The 21,694-nt window shown below is 48.4% G+C and overlaps 1 protein-coding gene across 1 annotated transcript in view; it reads left to right on the top strand.

Annotated features, from left to right (window-relative positions):
• RACGAP1 (Rac GTPase activating protein 1) overlaps positions 1 to 21,694 on the top strand; it is a 219,477-nt gene that overhangs the window by 179,413 nt on the left and 18,370 nt on the right. Inside the window, 2 exon segments of the mRNA XM_030198223.1 lie at positions 14,127 to 14,232; positions 14,373 to 14,505. Of these exon segments, the coding sequence (XP_030054083.1) occupies positions 14,127 to 14,232; positions 14,373 to 14,505 (239 nt within the window).

The following is a 21,694-nucleotide window of genomic DNA, read 5'->3' as shown; positions in this document are numbered from 1 at the left end:
AACCCTGGGGGATTATCTTCTGCCCATACCCCTCTGACCTGAAAGCTGTCTGCCAGGGTAGGTCAACTTGGCCCTGCGACTGATGCAGCCGCCATTCTTCTTCAAGAGGGCAACAGAAACTCAGTATACCCTTAGGGCTGGATGTTGGGGGCCGAAAGGAGACTGAAGTCTGGCCATCAGAGTCAAAGGAAATTTGGGCCCTAAGCTTGGACAGCAGGTCTCGACCTAACAAAGGGATTGGACAGTCTGGCATATACAAGAATTCATGAGTGACTATGTGTGAGCCCAATTGGCATCTACGGGTTGTCAGGAAGGGCCTCCGGTTCTGCACCCCCGTGGCACCCACCACTCGGACAGTTTTTCCAGACACAGGCGCTAATCGCTCCGTCACAACAGAATGTTCAGCTCCTGTATCAATCATGAATGGAATTGAGCGGCTCCCTATAGTTAACTTGACCATAGGTTCCTGGGAGCCCAGTTTGTAGGAACCCAGTCTGTCCTATTCGTCCCATTCTGCCATCTCGGCTATCCCGATGATGTCAGATTCAGGAGGCTCATATCTTCCCTCTCGAACTCGGCCTCGGCTTCCTCGATCTCCTGGTCCCCTTCTCAGTCCCTGGCGCCTCTGGGGGCATTCATCTTTCCAGTGCCCTCTTTCCTTACAATAGGCACACTGATCCTTCTCCAATCTTGGTCTGGGATTCTCCCCCCTTGGCCGGGATTGATTGAAGGAATCTCGGGGCCTGGCTGGTGGTCCGGGGTCCCACTTTGGCTTCCCATTAGCTAGAGGTCGACCTCGATTAAGAGTGGAATTAGTAATGGCTGCCGCTAAAAGGTCGGCCTTCTTCTGCATCTTCCGGTCAGCCTCTCGGCGCACCTCCTGATCTCTATTAATGAAAACCTTGGTTGCGATCTCAATTAGCTGGGTGGTATTCATCCCTGCGAATCCCTCCTGACGCTGCAACTTCTTCCGGATATCTGGCATACTCTGGGCCACCAATGCGCTATTCACCATTCTCTGGTTTTCTTGGGCTTCAGGGTCAAATGGGGTGTATGTTCTGTAGGCTTCAATTAGTCGCTCTAAGAAGGCCCCAGGGGATTCAGTTGCCCCTTGGAGAATTTCAGAGACCTTTGCCAGATTAATGGGCCTCTTTATGCCTTTCCTCATACCTTCCAGTAAGTCCCGGCAATAGCCAGACAACAGTTCATAGTGCTGCCCATCATTTGGATCCCAATCTGGAGCTGCGCGAGGAAACCGAGCTCTAACCCATCCCTCTGAGTCCTGTATCCCCCCGGGGACACGCTCTCGCGTGATGGCCTCAGCATTTTGCATAATCTTCCGCCTCTCCTCAGTTGTGAAGAGGGTCAGGAGAAGTTGTTGACAATCAGTCTAGGTTGGGTTATGGGTGGCCATAATGCTAGTCACTAGGTCCACCACTGCCTGAGGCTTTTCAGTATAAGAGGGATAATGCGTCTTCCAATTCAGGAGATCGGTGGTTGTGAAGGGTACATACTGATAGGCCTGTGCCTGTATAACCTGACCCTGATTATTAGGATCCGGTCGAGTGGTAGTTACCTGACGAAGTGGCAGAACTCTCGAGGAGGTGGGAATGGAACCTGAGGTAGAGCTAGGAGCTACCCTCCTATCATGCTCAAAGGTAATTGCAGCGGGTCTAACCCATTCAGTAGAGGTAGGTTGAAATCCTGAGGGATGGGGAGGGGTACTCATAGACTGAGAGGTGGTCACAGGTGAGTCAGTCCATTGAAAGGGATGCCGGGCCCCTGATGAGTGGGTAGGGGTATTAGAAGGAGAGGCTGGGCTGTCGGGAGTTGAGGAGTCAGGGAGTGGAACCCAAAACGGGTCTTCAGAGGTTAACAGGAGAGGATTTGGCACAGAAGGGTAGAGGCCAGGTGAAAAGTCCAACCTAGGGTGTGGCAGGTTTGGCACAGGAGGGGAAGAACTATCCGGAGAAGCCTGTGCTGGAGAGGCTTGGGCTGGGCGGCGTGGATCTCTGGGGGCGGCACGGAACCCCAACAATGGGCCATAAGGTGGTGGCTCAAGATCTGAGGGGTCATCAGAGAGTATGGGTTTCTCAGACAGGGTAGGGGCGGAAGCCACCGATTGGGTGGTAGGCTTCCTAGGGCTCTTTCCCTCTTCTAGTTTAGATTTTCTAATCTTTCTTTGAACACGGCCTAACATGAATTTTACTGGGGATCCCATATAAGTTTTCAACCAAGAGGGAGGGTCAGTCACAAGGCTGTCCCAGGAATCTATATAAGGGAGTTGTTCAGAATATTCTGGTCCTCCTACTACTATGCTGTAGACCTTCCGGATTACTTCAATATCTAAGCTGCCACTAGGGGGCCACCCCACTCCCATAGATGGCCACTCAACTTCACACAAGGTTCTTAAAGTACTTGAGCTTAAAGTCTGTCCATAATCATTAATTAAAAAGCCTTTTTTGAAATTTCTAAGCATACAATCTAGGGGGGTAGCAATTGTTCTAGATGATGTCCCACCCATAATGCTTACAGTTACAACACACAAAGAGGGAAGGAGTTTTTGAGAATGCAGTAAGGGGTCTGCACTCTTCTAACATTCAAGCATCACACATTCCATACAGAAAATCCCACCCAACAATTTCAAATTTCTCAGATACAGATAAGCTCAAGCGTTTTCGCTTCTAGTCCCCGCGACTAGAAGGTACTAGGGCCTTCGCTGAGAATTGATCAGATTCTCCTTCCCTCTTTCTTGAGGGGCTGGTTTACAACTTCCTAGCTAGGATTACAATACAAAATACAGAATACATACCCGGCGAATGTTCTCCAGTCAGTTGGGTGCTGGGATTAATGCAGGATTTATCCCACCGCTGCCACCAAGAATTGTTGCAGGAATTGAGATAGGAATTTGTGATACTTCAGGAGTCAGACAGCACACACCAGAATGAGAGAGTAATCTTCTTTATTTGCCAGCAAACAAAGCAGGACATCAGTTCTAGCTCTCTTCTCTTCCTCTCAGCTCTTTTTGTGTCATGTGGCTTCTGTCTCAGCTCTCTGTGTCTTCTCCTTCTTCTATCTGTTCCTTCTGTCCTTCTCTTTCTTCTGAGCTCCTTCTGACATAAACTGCTTCTGCTCCTACTTAAATAGGGTCCTAAGCCCTCCTCCTAGCCTAGCCCCCTTTACTCCCAATTGGTTAAGGAATAGATTGGTCACCTTGCCTCAACCAATCATTACTTTTGAAATATCAGTTACATAGGTTTGGTATTCCTCAAACTGACCTCTAACCTGGGGCCCCTCAAGCCAAACAATATGGCACTAGAACTCTTATCTTCTCATCATGATTGATTTCTCATCTATAGCTTAAATTGCTTACTGGACTCTGGCATTCATTAAAGGGGTCAAAAGCTAATCTTATTTAATAGCATACGGCTATGGTCTGTTATTTCTTTCAGGAGGCCAGTCCTACACTTAGCTTATAATTAATCAAGGAGAAGAGAGCTAACTAGCCCTGACCTCGTTCACCTATCAGCTTATACATTGAACCAGCCAGAACTGCAGATAAGTCAAAACACATGTTTGACCTCTTCACTGCAGTCCTTGCAAATACAGCAGAGAGTAACATTAGATTTAAAAAGGTATTCTACATTTAACTACACAGAATCAGTATTTCTTATAAGACATATTCTAAATATCAGAAACTTGTAAATACTAATCTATTGCCTCTCTCTAAACAGTATTTCTTCTAAGCATTTTAAACTAATCCTAAACAAACAGCCTGCTATATACCGGCTCATAATAGAATACATGTGTTTGCTTAGCAATCCATCACTCACAAGGTTGAAAGAAATTCCTGTCTCTGACCTTTCTAACCCAGCCCGGCAAACGTAAATAACCTAAACCAGATAACATTCCTTCACTTGCTAGCAGAACTGAGAATTTAAAATAATATCTGAGCACCTTTAAACAAAATTAACCCTTCATATAATTTCTCAGAATTATTCAATTTCTTTTGCTCACTGCCTCAGGAGAAGTTGGAAAACAGTCTTCAGGATTTCTCAGGATTTCTGTTCTGTTACAGGAGGTTGAGTTCGTCCCTCCTTTGAATTACTGCTCCTGTTCTGGGGCGGTCGTTCGCTGTGAGGAAAGTTCATGTTATTCTACTTTGCGGTGTAACACTGCTTTGGAAGCTTCAAATACTGAGAGGCAGACGGAGCTAGCTGGCCAAGAGGCACTATGGTTTTTCAGTGCTATCTCCCCCTGCTGGTAGGTGGACACAACCCATTCGTAATGGATTCATCTGCTATGACTAGAGGAAAGAAAATTACCAAGGTAAGAACCTAATTTTCCCTTCGTGACTGATTTCTCTCTTATTTTCTTTTTTATTAAAAGACAAAAAAGTAATAATTTTCCCGTAGTTCCTGCCTAAGGTGGTGTCGGAGTTTCATCTGAACCAGTCAATTGTCTTGCCAACTTTCTTTTCCCGTCCTCATACCCGCCCTGGCGAACGCAGTTTGCATACCTTGGACTGCAAGAGATCATTGGCCTTTTACGTGGAGTGGACACAGCCCTTCAGACAGTCCACCCAGTTGTTTGTTTCTTTTGATCCCAACAGGAGGGGAATCGCCATCAGAAAACGCACAATCTCAAATTAGCTAGCAGATTGCATTTCCTTCACTTATGCCCAAGCTGGGCTGACTCTCTACAGGGTCATGTCACGGCTCATAATGTTAGAGCCATGGCTGCGTCAGTGGCCCACTTAAAGTTCTCCATTGAAGAGATTTGCAAGGCTGCAACATGGTCATCAGCCCACACATTCACATCTCACTACTGCCTTCAGCAGAATACCCGACGCGACAGTCTGGGCAGGCTGGGCTGCAGAATCTGTTTGGGGTTTAGAATCCAACTCCACCCCCCCCATGGACCCATTTTTGTTCTGTTCCAGGTTGCACACTGTTGAGTTTGGTTTCAGGTAAATCTATGTTATGTCATCGCCGTTGTGAGGCCTAATTGACCAATGTTCATTATTTTGAGTGAGCCTGGATACCACACATGTGAAAACAAGCAGCCTGCTTGTCCTTGGAGAAAGTGAAGATACTTACCTGTAGCAGGTATTCTCTGAGGACAGCAGGCTGATTGTTCTCACAAACCCGCCCTCCTCCCCTTTGGAGTTGTTGAGCTATCCCAATCACATGCCATCAGTGAAATGCACCTTGTGCTGTGCTTTTCAGTTTTATTTGTTATCTTTATTTCTGTGTGACACATGCTTTGAGTTATACTCTCCATGTGTTGACAGTTTGTGCTCTCTTTTGGTCGATTTAGGTGCAGACAGATGGACTTATCCACAAAAGGTGGGGGAGGCCAATAGTGCAACAAATATGCTTAGAGGAGTCAGAGGACAGACAGGAAAAGGGTTGAAGAGTAAGAGGTGAATGCTGGAAGCTAGTAGATCAGTGGTTCCCAAACCTGGTCCTGGAGGCACCCCAGTCAGTCAGGTTTTCAGTACATTCACAATGAATATTCATGAGAGATTTGCATTCAGTGGAGACGATACTTTCAAATCTTTCTTGAATATTCATTGTGGGTATCCTGAAAACCTGACTGACTGAGGTGCCTCCAGGACCAGATTTGGGAACCACTGGTGTAGTTGAATGCATGCTTTCCAATCTGTAGAGAAGCAGAAAAGAAGAATCTCAATTGGGCAGACTGAGATGGGCCCAACTGATCCTTTCTTTATCCTGCTAGATCAGTCCAGATGTGGATTATGCTGCTGAGCCAGCAAATGGAGGCAGAGAACACTGAGCATTCAGTGACGTTACATTACATTACAAAACAGGCTTATATTTGCTATTACGTAGTTCAAAGTGGATTACAAAGTAATATAACCAATCCAACATTGGGAATTACATACCAATTAGAAAAATGTCAATTGAATTACTTATCCATTTAGTAAATGTTCACGGAACAAGTATGCTTTCAAATATTTCCTAAAAGTGAATAAGCTCTAATCTCCCTAACCTCTAAGGCAGAGGTTTTCAACCCAGTCCTTGGGGCACACAGTCGAGATTTTCAGGAAATCCCATTGAAAACTCTGACTGGGTGTGCCTGAGGACTGGGTTGAAAACTTCTGCTCTAAGGTATAAGTTACAAATCTAGCAGCTTGAGATGCTATCGTTATAGTTTCTTTTAGACCAATATTGAGTTGGTTGGGGGTAATGTAAGATACTTTTCATTTTGTAAAGTCATATCCAACAGACCTCCTAATAGGAAAATGAATAATATCTGAAAGCGTGTAGGACTAAGCTGATCTTTATATGCCCTCCCCCACCAGGGGACCTATCAGTTCTTTATCCTTTATCCTAGATTCCCCTGAAGAGGTCAAGTTTGTTTGTTACATTTGTATCCCACATTTTCCCACCTATTTGCAGGCTCAATGTGACTTACATAGTGCCGGAGATGCATTCGCAGACTCCAGTGTGAACAAATACAAGTGGTGGTGTGGGAATAAGAGTTCGTGTGAAGCAATCAACGGAAGAGTTGTGTTATGTCCATTACGTACTTTGCTTTTGTTGTGTTGCAGAGATCAGGCTATTAGGTTGGGTCGGTAGGTATGCTTTTTCAAACAGGTTGGTCTTTAGTGTGTTCCGGACATTTAGGTGGTCGTATGTTGTTTTCAAGGCTTTCGGTAATGCGTTTCACAGTTGTGTACTTATGTAGGAAAAGCTGGATGCGTAAGTTGATTTGTATTTGAGGCCTTTGCAGCTAGGGTAGTGCAGATTTAGATATGTTTGTGATGATTTAGATGTGTTTCTGGTTGGTAGCTTGATGAGGTCTGTCATGTATCCTGGGGCTTCTCCGTAGAGAATTTTGTAGACCATGGCACAGATTTTGAAGGCAATACGTTCTTTGATTGGGAGTCAGTGTAGTTTTTCACGGAGGGGTTTTGCGCTTTCAAATCATGTTTTACCAAATATCAGCCTGGCTGTCGTGTTTTGGGCAGTCTGAAGCTTGTTTAGGATTTGTTCTTTGCATCCTGCGTAAATTCCGTTGCAGTAGTCTACGTGACTTAGTACCATTGATTGTATCAGGTTGCAGAATATTTCCCTCGGGAAGAATGGTTTCACGCGTTTGAGTTTCCACATTGGGTGGAACATTTTCTTTGTTGTGGATTTTACTTAGCTCTCTAATGTTAAGTTGTGGTCTAATGTGACGCCGAGGATTTTCAGGCTGTCTGAGATAGGGAGGGTGTGGTTTGGGGTATTGATACTTGTGGAGTTATCCATGCTGTATTGGGAGGAGAGGATGAGACAAGTGTGTGTTTTCTTTGTTGAGTTTTAGTTGAAATGCATTTGCCTATGAGTCCATGATGTTGAAGCGGAGTTTGATTTTGATGTTGATTTCTGTCAGATCATGTTTGTAGGGAATGTATATGGTGACATCGTCTGCATTGATGAATGGGTGAAATTGAAATAAAGTACATACACAATATATATATATATATAGATATAGATATATAGTTATAAAAGCAAAAGGCCAATGCGGAGTGAACTCGTGAGTCTCTTAAACCGCAGAGATTCTGCAGGACTGGCTCAGAGATACACTTCAACTCTTATCTTTTTATTGGTAAGCAATCAAAGGCACATCATCATTAGATTCAGGAATCACGTGTTATCGGCATCACATGGAAAACATTAGTCATTACCTTTCTTATGAAAGTTCAGCAGAATCATGGAAAATTGTATTATCAGAATGTCAGCAGTTGTCCATCCAGCATATTAGTAACAAGCTGACCTATATTTTATCTTTCTAATTCACGTGAAGTCACTTGATGCTGACAATCTATGATTTCCCAAAAGCAAGCTATAATTTGTTGATCAGGGACACAGTTCCATGTTCTTTATCATTCTGCTAGTTTCAGCTGTTGATTTAGAAATGTGTTATGTCTAGCATTTATCTCAAGTTGTTTCAACATTAGCTCAATGTCCAGTAAATTATTATTTTAGTTGCTGTAAGCAGAATCATCTAGCTGCAAGCTGGTGGAAGAGAGAAAATAATCCAAAAATTATCCCAGTACATTTTTATGGGAAAGGCAGCTCAGTGGCAGTATATATACATTGGTTCACTGTTTTCACTATATCATAGTGAATAAGGAATTATACATATCACTGTTTTCCCATCTCATTTCCTCTGTCAGATATTCAGAAAGCGTTTTACATGCAGAGAGGTTGGGAAGAATTCTATGAGCTGTTCTCGTTCTTTCCCCACTTGTATGTGTTTTCATAATCCATGGTCATTTCTTTTCCCCATTTTCTACTTATTGCCTGCTATTCTCGGTGTTTGAAATTGGGCAAGGGTTCAGGTTCTTAACCTTGGCAGTCCTTATTTTGGCATTTTCTCCAAAGATAGGAGCTACCTAAATGCATGTAACACATACTTCCATATCATCATGCCGATCAATCCATAGACTGGTGGGTTGTGTCCATCTACCAGCAGGTGGAGATAGAGAGCAAAGTTAGGCGCCGTTCTTTCCGCGCGGCTCCTTCTCGGAGTTTCGCGCGGGACGCCATTTTGGATGCGCAGCATGTTTCTCCCCCGCTCTGGCGAGCGCCGGTTGAGGGTGCGTCTAGGGCCGTGGCCCAGGCGGCAGAAGTGCACAGTCTAGGGGGTTCTCCCCTGAGTTCATTTTGCTGCTGCATCAGGCTTTTCTTATGCTAAACGCTGCCCCGGCTCCCCCCTCTGATCAAGGGGTTGAGGCCTCCAGAAGCAAGCGCCCTCGGGTGGACTTCCAGGCCCTAGAGGACACTGTCTCCTCTGTAGATGAGGGCAGCGTATCTGAGTTCTCCCAACGGTCCTTTGGGGATTCCTTGGAGGAGACGGATTCCTGCTCGAGTGGAGCGGATGACCCCTCTGCAGCACGGATCTTTCACTCAGAGGATTTGCCCAACCTGTTAGTGCAGGCCATGAGCATTTTGAAGATTTCCTCTCCGGAGGATGTCTCTCCCTCAGCCTCTGTTGGCTCTACCATTATGCTGGGGACGAAGCGCCTGCCTAGAACCTTCCACGTACATGAAGCCATGCACACCTTGATTTCGGCTCATTGGGATTTCCCAGAAGCGAGCCTTAAAGTGGCTAGGGCTATGTCCTGCCTCTATCCTCTGCCTGAAGGTGAACGGGAGGCCTTTCTTGGGCCTACCGTGGATTCTTTAATCACTGCGGTGACTAAGAAAACGGCGTTGCCGGTGGAAGGTGGCTTAGCCCTAAAGGACGCCCAAGACAGGAGATTGGAGGCGGCTTTAAAGTCGTCCTTCGAGGCGACTGCTTTAAGTTTGCAGGCCTCAATTTGCGGCTCCTATGTGGCCAGGGCGTGCCTGACGGTGCAGCGGGCTCCCCCCTCTGATCCTTCCTTGAGGGCTGATTGGCCAGCCCTGGAATCGGGCTTGGCCTACTTGGCAGACTTGCTGTATGATGTCTTGAGCCTCGGCTAAAGGTATGGCTCAGACAGTCTCTGCATGGCGGTGGCTTTGGCTAAAGCATTGGTCTGTTGACAACGCCTCTGTCTCGCCTGGCTAAGTTGCCTTTTTAAGGCAAGCTGCTCTTTGGGGTCGAGCTGGACAAGATTGTGACCGATCTCGGCACGTCTAAGGGAAAGGGAGGTCAGGGCTCGGGCCAGTGGTGCCCGCCCCGGTTCCTCCAAAGGATGGTTTCAGGAAGCCCGTCGGTATCGCCCGGGAAGTCGTGCTCCTCTGCCCCCTTTTCCTTCATAAGGAACTTCTCCCCAAAGCAGCATTCCTTTCGCAGAGACCGCCGTCCCGGAGGTGCCTCCTCTGTTCCTCCCCCAGGGTCTCGTACCCAATGACGGGGCGCTGGTCCATGGCCCAGAGCAGATTGGAGGACCCCTATCCTCGTCTCTGGGCGAGTGGACCAGGGTAACTTCAGACGCTTGGGTGCTGGAAGTCATCAGAGACGGCTTCAAGCTAGAGTTCTGCCGACCCTTAAGAGACGGGTTTGTGCACTCTCCCTGCAAGTCTCCGGTCAGCTTGGCAAGGGACGTTACTCCATTTACTTTGTGGTACCAAAGAAAGGAGGTTCTGTCCGGCCTATCCTCGACCTCAGAGGGGTCATTCGGGCCTTGTAAGTTCGGCACTTCCGGATGGAGACTCTCCGCTCTGTTATAGCGGCAGTGCAGGCAGGGGAGTTCCTGGCATCCTTGGACATCAAGGAAGCTTACTTGCATATTCCCATCTGGCCTCCTCATCAATGCTTTCTGCGTTTTGCAGTTCTGAGCCGACACTTCCAGTTCAGAGCCCTCCCGTTCGGGTTGGCTACTGCTCCGCGGACCTTCTCCAAAGTAATGGTGGTCATCGCGGCCTTCCTACGAAAGGAAGGAGTACAAGTTCATCCTTATCTGGACGACTGGTTGATCTGGGCCCCCTCTTATGCAGTGTGCGGCAGAGCTTCAGACCGGGTGATTGCTCTTTTGAGCTCCCTGGGGTGGATCATCAACTGGGAGAAAAGCCAGCTGCGCCCGACTCAGTCCCTGGAGTATCTGGGAGTTCGATTCGACTCCCAAGTGGGCAGAGTGTTCCTGCCAGACAATCGGATTGTCAAGCTTCATGCTCAGGTGGACAAGTTCCTAGCAGCCTCTCCTCTTCGGGCTTGGGACTATGTGCAGCTATTGGGCTCTATGACGGTCACGATGGAAGTAGTGCCCTGGGCCAGGGCCCATATGAGACCTATACAGCTCTCTGCTGCAGCGATGGACTCCAGCTTCGGAGGATTACGCTGTGCGCCTTCCCTTGGATCCGGCGGTGCGCAAGGCGCTGAGCTGGTGGCTGAGGCCAGACAAGCTGTCCGCAGGAATGCCTCTTATGACCCCGGAGTGGGTTGTCGTCACGGCGGACGCCTCTTTGACGGGCTGGGGAGCCCACGACTTGGGAAGGACAGCGCAGGAGCTCTGGTCCCCTGCAGAGGCAAAGTGGTCTATCAACCTCCTGGGACTCAGAGCCATTCGGTTGGCGCCTTTGGAGTTTCTCCCGGTCCTGGCGCTGAAGCCAGTACTGGTTCGGTCGGACAATGCCACGGCTGTGGCCTATGTCAATCGCCAGGGAGGTACCATGAGCGCCCCTCTAGCCTAGGAGGCTATGAAGCTATGCCTGTGGGCGGAAGTCAAACCTGGAACAGCTGTCGGCGACCCACATTGCGGGAGTCATGAATGCTGCTCAGGCCTTCTTGAACATCACGAAGCGCTGGGGCCAGCCGAGCCTAGATCTGATGGCGTCATCAGCCAATTGCCAAGTGCCGCGCTTTTTCAGCAGAGGACGGGACCCTCGATCTCTGGGAGTAGATGCTCTTCTCCAACAGTGGCCGACACAGGAGCTTCTCTATGTGTTCCCGCCTTGGCCCATGTTGGGCAGGGTGCTAGGCCAGGTGGCAAAGCATCCAGGCCAGATAATCCTGGGGAGTCCGGATTGGCCCAGACGTCCCTGGTATGCGGACTTGATCAGGCTCTCAGTGGACGGCCCTCTGCAGCTGCCAGCGGAGCGGGGCCTGTTGCATCAGGGTCCCGTGATAATGGAGGATCCCTCCCTCTGGTCTTTCGGCCTGGCTATTGAGCGGCAGCGTCTAAGAAGGGCTTCTCAGACAAGGTCATCGCCGCTATGCTGAGAGCAAGGAAGCGCTCTACTTCTACTGCTTATGCCAGGGTTTGGCATACCTTTGCATCGTGGTGTGAGGCAGGCTCACTTTCTCCCTTCACTGCTCCAATTTCTTCAGTATTGGCGTTCCTGCAAGAAGGTCTGGAAAAAGGCCTGTCGCTCAGTTACCTTAAGGTCCAGGTAGCGGCTCTTGCTTACTTCAGGGGTCACCTGAAGGGTGCTTCCCTGGCCTCGCAGCCAGATGTGGTGCGCTTTCTCAAGGGAGTTAATCACCTGCGCCCTCCTCTGCACTCAGTGGTACCTGCGTGGAATCTCAATCTGGTGCTAAGAGCCTTGCAGAATCCGCCTTGTGAACCCTTGTCGAGGGCATCTCTGAAAGACCTGACGTTGAAAGCAGTCTTTTTGGTGACCACCACTTCAGCCAGAAGAGTTTCTGAGCTCCAGGCGCTATCATGTCGAGAGCCCTTTCTGCAGTTCACTGAGGCAGGAGTGTCTATTCGCACAGTGCCTTCCTTCCTGCCCAAGATTGTTTCTTGCTTCCATGTGAATCAGCAGCTCTGTCTACCCTCCTTTCGTAGGGAGGACTACCCAGAGGAGTACTCTGCTCTCAAATATCTAGATGCGAGACGAGTCATCATCAGATACTTGGAAGTGACCAATGATATCCGGAAGTCGGATCATCTGTGCTGTTCGCAGGTCCTCGTAAGGGTCTGCAGGCTGCCAAGCCTACAGTGGCACGATGGGAGAAGGAAACCATTGCAGCGGTTTATGTGGCCGCGGGGAAGGTGCCGCCTATCCAGCTGAAGGCTCACTCCACTAGAGCACAGGCGGCCTCGATGGCAGAGGCCGGGTCCGTCTCCTTGTAAGAGATTTGTAGGGCGGCAACTTGGGCATCGGCTCATACCTTCTCCAGACATTACCGCTTGACTGTGGCTGCTGGGGCGGAGGCCCGGTTTGGAGCTTCAGTGTTGCAGTCAGGGATTTCTATGTCCAGCCCTGGGTGAGTACTGCTTCGGTACATCCCACCAGTCTATGGATTGATCGGCATGATATGGAAGGTAAAATTATGTATCATACCTGATAATTTTCTTTCCATTAATCATAGCCGATCAATCCATAGCCCCTCCCAGATATCTGTACTGTTTATATTCTGGTTGCATTTCAGGTTCAAGTTTAGTCTTCAGTTCCTGTTCAGGAGGACTTCGTGTTCAAGTTTTTTCAATGGGATTCTTCAGGAGTTGAGACGATTTTGTGTTACAGTGAGCTGTAACCACTTGTAACCACTCGCCTCCACCTACCCTCCTCTCTTCCCTCCCGTTCACATTAATTGATTTGATTTGCTTACTTTATTTATTTTTTGTCTATTAGATTGTAAGCTCTTTGAGCAGGGACTGTCTTTCGTCTATGTTTGTGCAGCGCTGCGTATGCCTTGTAGCGCTATAGAAATGCTAAATAGTAGTAGTAGTAGTAGTAGCTGCTGCATTCCTCTCCCCTCCGTTTTTACGGGGCTGGATTGAGACCTAAATTCTGCCGGCGCTCCCTCCCACTTCGTGCGGCTGTAGGGCAGCTTTGTACCCCTCCCGCTTCGGCGGTGTTAGGGTCAGTCAGCTCCTCCCGCGGTTGCGGTTGCAGGATAAGCCAAATCCCCCCGCATCGGCGGGTGTGGTGTCCCTCCCCTGCTCCGCGGGGATGAGCTGGACGGATTCCCCTCCCCCACTTGTGTGGGGATGAGCTGGGTTGATTCCCTTCCCCCGTTTCGGCAGTGGTGAGCTGGGCAGAGTATCTCTTTGTGGGTGTAATTCTCTAAGTGCTGAGTCCTGCGGATGGATCTTTGATATCGACATACTGAGGAGTTTCCGGCAGCACATGACCACATATAGGGAGGCAAAAGGATTGCTCTCTATCTCCACCTGCTGGTAGATGGACAACCCACCAGTCTATGGATTGATCGGCTATGATTAATGGAAAAAAATTATCAGGTATGATACATAATTTTACCATATCCTTTTTTGTGGGACTTCTGTCCTGAAGCTTCTCTATCCACATCCCTTGCTCAAAACAGATGGTTAAAAGGAATGATTAATGATTAGGAATATTTCTAAGCCTTAAAAATCTAAACTTTGGTAGCATCTCACAGTGGCATTCATGCTGAATAACCTATCGGCATGATTTCATGAATATATATTACAAGTAAGAAATCTAAACTTTTCTCTAGATGCTGTGTGGCACATAATTAACCTTTGGTAGACCTGGCTTCTTTGTTGAAAGTACAAAATCTCTACCATCTCAGGTTCAGAGTTTTAGACTCAGGTGTGTGACTTGAAATGCCATTTCTTCATATTTTTTTATAACAATTGACCTACTTGTGAAACTGGTAACTGACCAACGACAGGGTATTGTGACTCAGCAACTGCATGAGTTCAACTTTGTACTGTTTGGGGTTGATGGCTAAGATATTTACTTTCTGATTTATAGAAATCCCTGATGAGGATAATAGTGTTGCTGCAATTTACCAGGCTGTGGATGAACTTCCCCAAGCAAACCGAGATACATTGGCTTTTATTATTCTCCACTTGCAAAGGTGATTAGAGGTACCTGGGATTTTAACTAGCTGGGGGTGAAGAAATTTAGGGTGTGCGGAACTTTTGAGAGAGACAACTTCTTCAGAAAGTTCTTATATATATTCATAGCATCTTATTCTTTGTACATTTGTCTAACTAGAGTGGCTCAAAGCCCAGACTGCAAAATGGATGTCTTAAACTTGGCCAAAGTCTTTGGGCCAACTTTAGTTGCTCACGCTGTGCCTGATCCTGACCCCATGACAATCCTTCAGGACACCAAGCGCCAGCCAAAGGTATGTTGTCATAGTAGTAACTATGGGTATATAAGAGTAAAGAGCTTGAAGCACTGACTCATATTTGCCATAAATGTGTTTGTTACCACTTTATCATCAATTAAGATATGAAGGATCATCCTCACTTATCTAAAAGTGTTAACATTGAAATTAATTTGGCTCATAGTTTGTTCAAACAAGGTGTGTTAAGAACTCCTGACCATAGCCCTGGTTCTGTCACATTTAGATTATTGCAGTGCTTTATTCTATATTAAACGTCTTCAGCTAAAGCAAAACATGGCAGTTAAACTGATAACTTAGGATAAAAATTTTATCTGTGTAACTCAATTCCTCCATAATGAACATTGATCCTTACTGAAATGGGTAGCCAAATTCAAAATATTGACCTTAGCTAAAAATATCCGTAACGCTGACTGCTCAGTTTTCTAGCCAGATTTCTAATTCCACACAGTTCTACTAGAAACTTGTGATCACTAACCAAAATCTGTTACTAATACCTTCTTTTAGAATTAAGTTGGATACATTTCAGCATGTTGTGTTCAGTGTAGTAAGACCCGCACTTTGGAACACACAGCCCTTTGTAGGTATGTGCATCTTGAGTCTTGGTGTGGCCACTGCCCTTCAAACATTTTCCAAAATAGTGGTGAGGTTTCAGCCCATCTTTATCAAGGGGATTTGAGTTCATCCATATTTGGGACAACTTTCTTGGTCCAAACAAATTCAGAGCAGGAGACTTCATTGGACACTGCCAGGGTTGTGGGCTTCTGGAGTGGCTGGGTTGGGTGGTGAATTAAAGGAACAGACTAGTCTTAATTCAGTCTTGGTCTTCGTGACCCAGGAATGAGAGTGGACAAGCTTCAGTCGCAAGACAGGCATTACTTTTACAGGGTTAGCTAGCAGCTTGGTGGTATTTCTAACTGCTGTCCTGGAGTTGGTTCCATGGACCTGGGCTCATATGCAGCCCCTCCAGAAAGCATTGCCATCCCAGTGGTCTCTGCAGTCCTAGGACTATCAAGTTTGTGGTGCCCTGTACATGAAAGAGCTTCCTGTGGCCTTCCACTAACAACCCATTCAAGGGGATAGACGTAGATCCCCCAGTGTGGATAGTATACTCTGATGTAAGTCTGTAAGACTAGGGAGCTGCTTGGGTTAAGTTGCCCAAGGGCTCTGGTTTGCCAGGGAGACAGTGGTCCATAAACACTTGAAACCAGGGCTATCAGGCTGGTCATGCTTCAGATTTTTCCTCTGGTCAGGGGAAAGGTGGCATCAGTTCTGTGGCTTACATCAGTAGACAAGGCAGAACTTGCGCGTTTTTAGTTGTCCAGGAAGCAAGTCTCCTTGGTTTGGGGAACAGAACATTGCATGGCTATCCAATTCATAAAGCAGGAATAGAGAACATGTGTTGGACCCTGGAGAATGGGAGTTTAGTTTGGCCTTTCAGAAGATTGTTGAGGCTCCTTGTGGTATCCAAGGTAAATTTGAGGCTCCATCCATGATGATCACCTGGTCCTACAGAATAACTCAACTTCTCTACTCTAACCCAAAACACTGTTTTCAATCCATTATGGATTTTATAACTTAATAGCAGTAAACCTTTCCATTAGGTGAACCTACCTACTCATCTTTAATTAACTTTCTGTGCTTGCTGTGCCATCCACTCAGCAGCCATACAGCTCCAGCTTGTCTGTATAGCCTTAGGCGCTCCCATTATGGATACACGGAAGAGCATATTTTTGCACTCCCAGGGCACTGCTGCAGTATCATTAATCCATCCCCAAATCCACTCAAGTAATCCTAATAACTAGGCAGAGCCACCAAATATATGAAGCATTGAACACTTCCACATTCCTTCCAATGTTGGTAAGAGCACCTCAGGAAGGTGTGATGGTCTCACTGATTAGCAGGTAGAGTTGCTCCCGGATCTGTCTTCCAGCTACAGAATTATGATGAACAGCTTCTTGCTTCTTAACATTATAGCACTAACACCAGCCCCTTTTTCCTCCTGTTTGGAAATAAGCTGTATCTTGGACAAAGGAAACATTTTACTTATCTCCCTAGACCTAGTGGCTGCTTTTGACTTAGATCATTCTTTGTTTATTTGGTTAGGTTCTTGATAACCCGCCAAATCCCAAACTGGATCAAGACAGGTTATAATTAAAAATGAGAAAATAGACAGGAATGCCATTTGAAGATAGGACAGGGAGAGGGCCAGGTGGGATGGTCTCAGATGAAGATGAAAAGAATCTTATGGCCTTGGGTACAACTAGAAGACTCGTACAAGTGGTCCCCAAGGAATCAGATAACTTTAGATTTAGGCAAGAGAGCCAAGAAATGGAGGATGGTGAAATCCCTCAAATAAAGGGGAGGAACTGATGACTGTTCAGAAAAAGAACTCACTACCTTGATTTTCTAGGGCATTGACTACACTAAAGACTGTAGAAGACAGGCCCTCCAAGTATTCTATATTTGCAGGGGCACACAGGCTGACTAAGCCTTCTCTTTTAGTCCTTGAAAAAGATGGAGGCAACATTGGCAAGGCTAGAGACAGTGAGTAAGACCATGGGTATGTTATGTGTCTGTCTCTTTGAGATATTGTGGTAGCTGCGGTTGCCTATAGAAAAATACCGGGGGGGGGGGGGGTCTCCTGTGCATGGTTCCGAAAGTGGTTTCAGCATTTCATCTCAACCAATCTTTGGAGCTTCCCTCCTTTCGCTGAGAGGACTAGGCTCAGTATTCGTCCTTGAAGTTTCTTACTATACATAGTTCTCATTAGATATTGAAGTCACAAATCAGTTTCGCAAATCAGACAGACTTGTTTGTGCTTTTTGGTAAACAGAGGCTTGGCCTCATGACTTCCAAGCCCACAGTTGCTAGATGGCTGAAAGAGACTATTATATTGACTTATTCCTCAGCAATCCTCCAGACCGTTCAAGACGCTTGGGTTATGCACTCCTACCAGCAGAGGGAGACTGAGAACACTAAAACTTCTTATACAAGTAGCCTGTGCCAGACCTTCTACTAACCAGTATTTTCTCAGTGTCAGCAGAGGGTAGAAGTGTGCAGCCTGTGTAGTGTACTCAGTCTGGTAGGCCCGTTTGGGGTTTCTAGGTTGGGTTGTAAATGTTAGAGAACCCACACTTGGATCTCTATTACAGGGTGCAAGTCCTAAGGGGCTTCTTATTCCCTGTGGGGTGTCACACCCGGGTGGCCGGGTCCTTCCCCCTGTGCTCTTCCTCTGGAGGACTGCTTGACCTTGGCTACAGACCTCGTTCTGTACCCTTGAGGCGTTTAGGCACCAGCAACGAGGTTTAAAATAAATAAATAAAACGTTTTTAAAAGGCGGGTATTTTGGCCGTTCTTGTGGCAGTCCAGAGATAAAACGTCTTCAAGGGCATTCTTGCCTTAGGCGGTTTTGCCTATTAGTCTGTCAGAGCACAAAGCAACTGTTTGTTTTTTATTGTGTTCGTGGCCATTATGTGTAAGCCGGCGTGGTGTCGGTTTTGCGCGAAGCGCGGTGTTGAATTGAAAGGTGGCCAATGTAAATTTTGTGGGGAGCCTACGTTGTCAGCGCTCTTGCCCCCCCCCCCCCCCCCCCCCCGTGCTTTCCCCTGAGTCGGCGGAGGTGTTGGGCAGTGATTTGACCGCACATTGCGGGCCGACAACGTTGGGGCCAGTTTTTGTGGGAAAAGCGGCCATTTTGGCTGTGCGTCCCGGGTCGGCCTCAATGGAGCCGTTTTTGGCGGGAAGCACGGCCCTTTTGGCTGCACGTTCCGTATCGGTGCCGGGGGACCCGTGTGTGGCGGGAAGCGCGCCCAGTTTAGCCACGGATCACGCGGTGGACCTGCCGCCGCGGGAGCGAGGGGGGTCCATCGCGGAGACTGCGGGAATTGTTGGGGCTTCAGCAGCGTCGGGGGGGGGGGGGTGTCTGCTTTCCCTCCTGAGTTTGTTTGGTCTCTGTATAATGCCTGGAGAGCTGGTCCCTCTCAGGCTGTTTGTTCCCCGGAGGCTGCTAGCTCAGTGGGAGTTAAGCGCCCGCGGGTGGATATTTCGGAGCCTATGGAGATACTTTCTCTGCCTGGGTCGGAGATTTGGAGTGACTCAGGAGAGGAGGATCTCTTAGATGAGTCTGAAGATCAGGATGGGCTAAGGCCTGGGGAAGATTCTTCAGTGGTTCGCATTTTTCATAAGGAGGAGTTGTTAAGCTGATCTCTACTTTGAAGTTTGCTCCGGCGGCCACTCCCTCTTCGGAGGGACCCCAGGTAGATCCCTTGGTTAAGGGGATTTGGAGAGCCTCCTGTTCCTTTCCCATGAATTCAGACATTAGAGACATTAGTTTTTCAGGAATGGTCTGTGCCGGAGGCTGCTTGTAAGGTGTCTAGGGCTATGGTGCGGCTGGATTTGGCCCTACTGAAACCACCTACTGTGGATGCGGTGGTTACGAAGGTTACTAAGGCTACGGCCATTCCGGTGGATGGCAGTATAGCCTTACGGGATCCTCAGGATAGGAAGCTAGAGTCCTTTCTGAAGCGCAGCTTTGATTTGTCAGCTTTGGCCTTGCAAGCCTCTGTGTGTGGGGGCTTGGTAGCCAGAGCTTGTTTCCGTTGGGCGGAGAAGCTCTTGGATGAGCCTGCGTTAGGACTGGTTTGGTTCAGGAGCTGGCCAAATTGGAGATGGGGGTCTTCGTTTTTGGCGGACACCCTTTATGATTTGCTAAGGGCTTCGGCTAAGAATATGGCTCTGGCGGTGACGGCTCGCAGGGCTCTTTGGCTTAGGGGCTGGGTGGCAGATGCGGCCTCTAAAGCAAAATTGTGTTCTCTACCTTTCAAAGGTTCTATGTTGTTTGGAGAGGACTTGGATAAACTGATGAGTGGTTTTGGGGATACCAAGGTCTCATGGTTGCCGGAGTTACGGCCTAAGTCAGCTAGTCGAGGGGGTTCGGCTAGAGGTCGGTTTAAGGACGCGAGGCGGTACAGGCCGGGCAGATTTGTATCTCCTTCTAAAAGCCGTTTTTTCCAGCGGACACAGTCCTTTCGAGGGGGTCATCGAGGAGGTCGGGACTCCTCTGGAGGTGCCGGAAATGGTAATAAGTGCTCCTCATGAAGGTTTGCGGGTCCAGCCTCTGGTGAAGGTCGAGGCATGACTTCGTCTGTTTTATCAGGGTTGGACCCAAATTACTTCAGATCAGTGGGTGCTGGAGGTCGTTCGCACGGTTATGCGCTCGAGTTCGAGCACCTGCTGCCGGATCTGTTTCTTCCCTCTCCTTGTCACTCTTGGGTCAAGTTAAAGGCTATTCAAGAGACTCTGGGTCGCTTAATCCAGTTGGGAGCTGTGGTACCTGTTCCTCGGCACGAGCAGGGAATGGGTTGTTCCATTTACTTTGTGGTGCCGAAGGAGGACCAGTTTCGACCCATTTTAGATCTCAAGAGGGTCAATGGGGCGCTCAAGGTGCCATCCTTCCACATGGAGACTCTGCGCTTGGTCATAGTGGCTGTTCGTCAGGGAGAATTTCTCACGTCACTGGATCTCACAGAAGCATATCTGCACATGCCTATTCGAGAGACCCATCAGCATTTCCTTTGTTTTGCTGTTTTAGGGAGACACTTTCAGTTCTGTGCTCTGCCTTTTGGTCTGGCAACAGCTCCACGCACCTTCTCCAAGATAATGGTGGTGGTAGCAGGGAATTCTGGTGCATCCGTATCTGGACGACTGGTTGATCCGGCTGAAGTCTCGGGCTCAGTGTTGCGGCGACGGCTCAGGTGGTCGCGTTTCTGGAATCGCTCGGATGGGTAGTGAATGTAGTCAAGTCAGTTGATCCCATCGCAGAGTCTGGAGTACTTGGGAGTGCGGTTCGACATGGCAGTGGGTCGTGTTTTTCTGCCGGATTCTCATATCGCCTCTCTTCAGCAGCAGGTCCGGCTGTTAATGTCCATTCAGAGTCCGACAGTTCAAATGTACCTTCGGGTTCTGGGCCTCATGGCAGTGACAGTAGAGGTAGTACCATGGGCAAGGGCACATACGTGTCAGCTTCAGTTGGCTCTGTTGTCCCGGTGGTCTCCCCAGATACACAGTTTGGAGTTGCGGTGCTCCTCGGCGCAGTCTCCAGTGGTGGCTGTGCTCGGCCCATCTGAAAAAGGGCATGCCGTTTGAACCTCCTCTGGGTGATTCTGGTAACGGATGCCAGTCTGCTGGGCTGGGGAGCTCAGTGTCTCGGTCGGTCCGCGCAGGGGCGGTGGTCGACAGAGGAAGCTCAGTGGTCTATCAACCGGTTGGAGACAAGGGCGATTCGGCTAGCTCTGGCGTTTCGCTCAAGTGTGGTCGGAAAGGCAGTAAGAGTCATGTCCGACAACGCGACAGCGGTAGCGTGTCAACCGGCAGGGCGGTACAAAGAGTCCGCGGTTGGCAGTCGAGACATCTCTGCTCATGAGTTGGGCAGAAAGGCATCTAGTGCAGGTTTTGGCGGTGCACGTGGCCGGGGTGGACAACGTGAACGCGGATTTTCTAAGCAGACACATGTTGGACCCTGGAGAATGGTCTCTGCACCGGTCAGTGTTCGACCAGATAGTTCTAAAATGAGGATTGCCAGTAGCGGATCTCATGGCGTCGGCACAGAATGCTCAGGTTCCTCGGTATTTCAGTTGGCGTCGGGACCCGCTAGCGGAAAGGATCAATGTGTTGGTCCTTCCATGGCCTCAGCGGGTGTTGCTGTACGTATTTCCCCCGTGGCCCTTGATAGGTAGAGTCCTACAGAGGGTAGAATGTCATGCGGGTCCGGTGTTGGTGGCTCCGAATTGGCCACATTGGCCGTGGTTCGGGGATCTGATGCGCCTGTTAGAAGGCGAGCCTCTGTGGCTGGGGGGGGGGGGGGGGTCTCAGTGCTGTTGTGTCAGGGTCCAGTTGTCATGCCAGATCCGGCTAGGTTCTCTCTTACGGTATGGCCCTTGAGAGGGAACGGTTGAAAAGGAAAGGGTTTTCTCCTCAGGTGATTCAGACGATGCTGCAGTCTCGCAAACGTTCGACGTCTTTGGCCTATGTACATGTGTGGCGCATATTTGAAGATTGGTGTGGGGACCGGGCGTGTGTCCCTTGGACAGCTTCTGTGTCGTGCATTTTAGATTTCTTGCAGGATGGTTTTGAGAAGGGCCTTTCATTGTCATCTTTGAAGGTGCAGCTGGCTGCTTTGGCGTGTTTT

The sequence above is a fragment of the Microcaecilia unicolor genome, chromosome 3 (genome assembly GCF_901765095.1).
Source record: "Microcaecilia unicolor chromosome 3, aMicUni1.1, whole genome shotgun sequence".
In the NCBI taxonomy this organism is placed as follows: Eukaryota; Metazoa; Chordata; class Amphibia; order Gymnophiona; family Siphonopidae; genus Microcaecilia; species Microcaecilia unicolor.
This window is presented reverse-complemented; position numbering and strand designations above follow the sequence as displayed.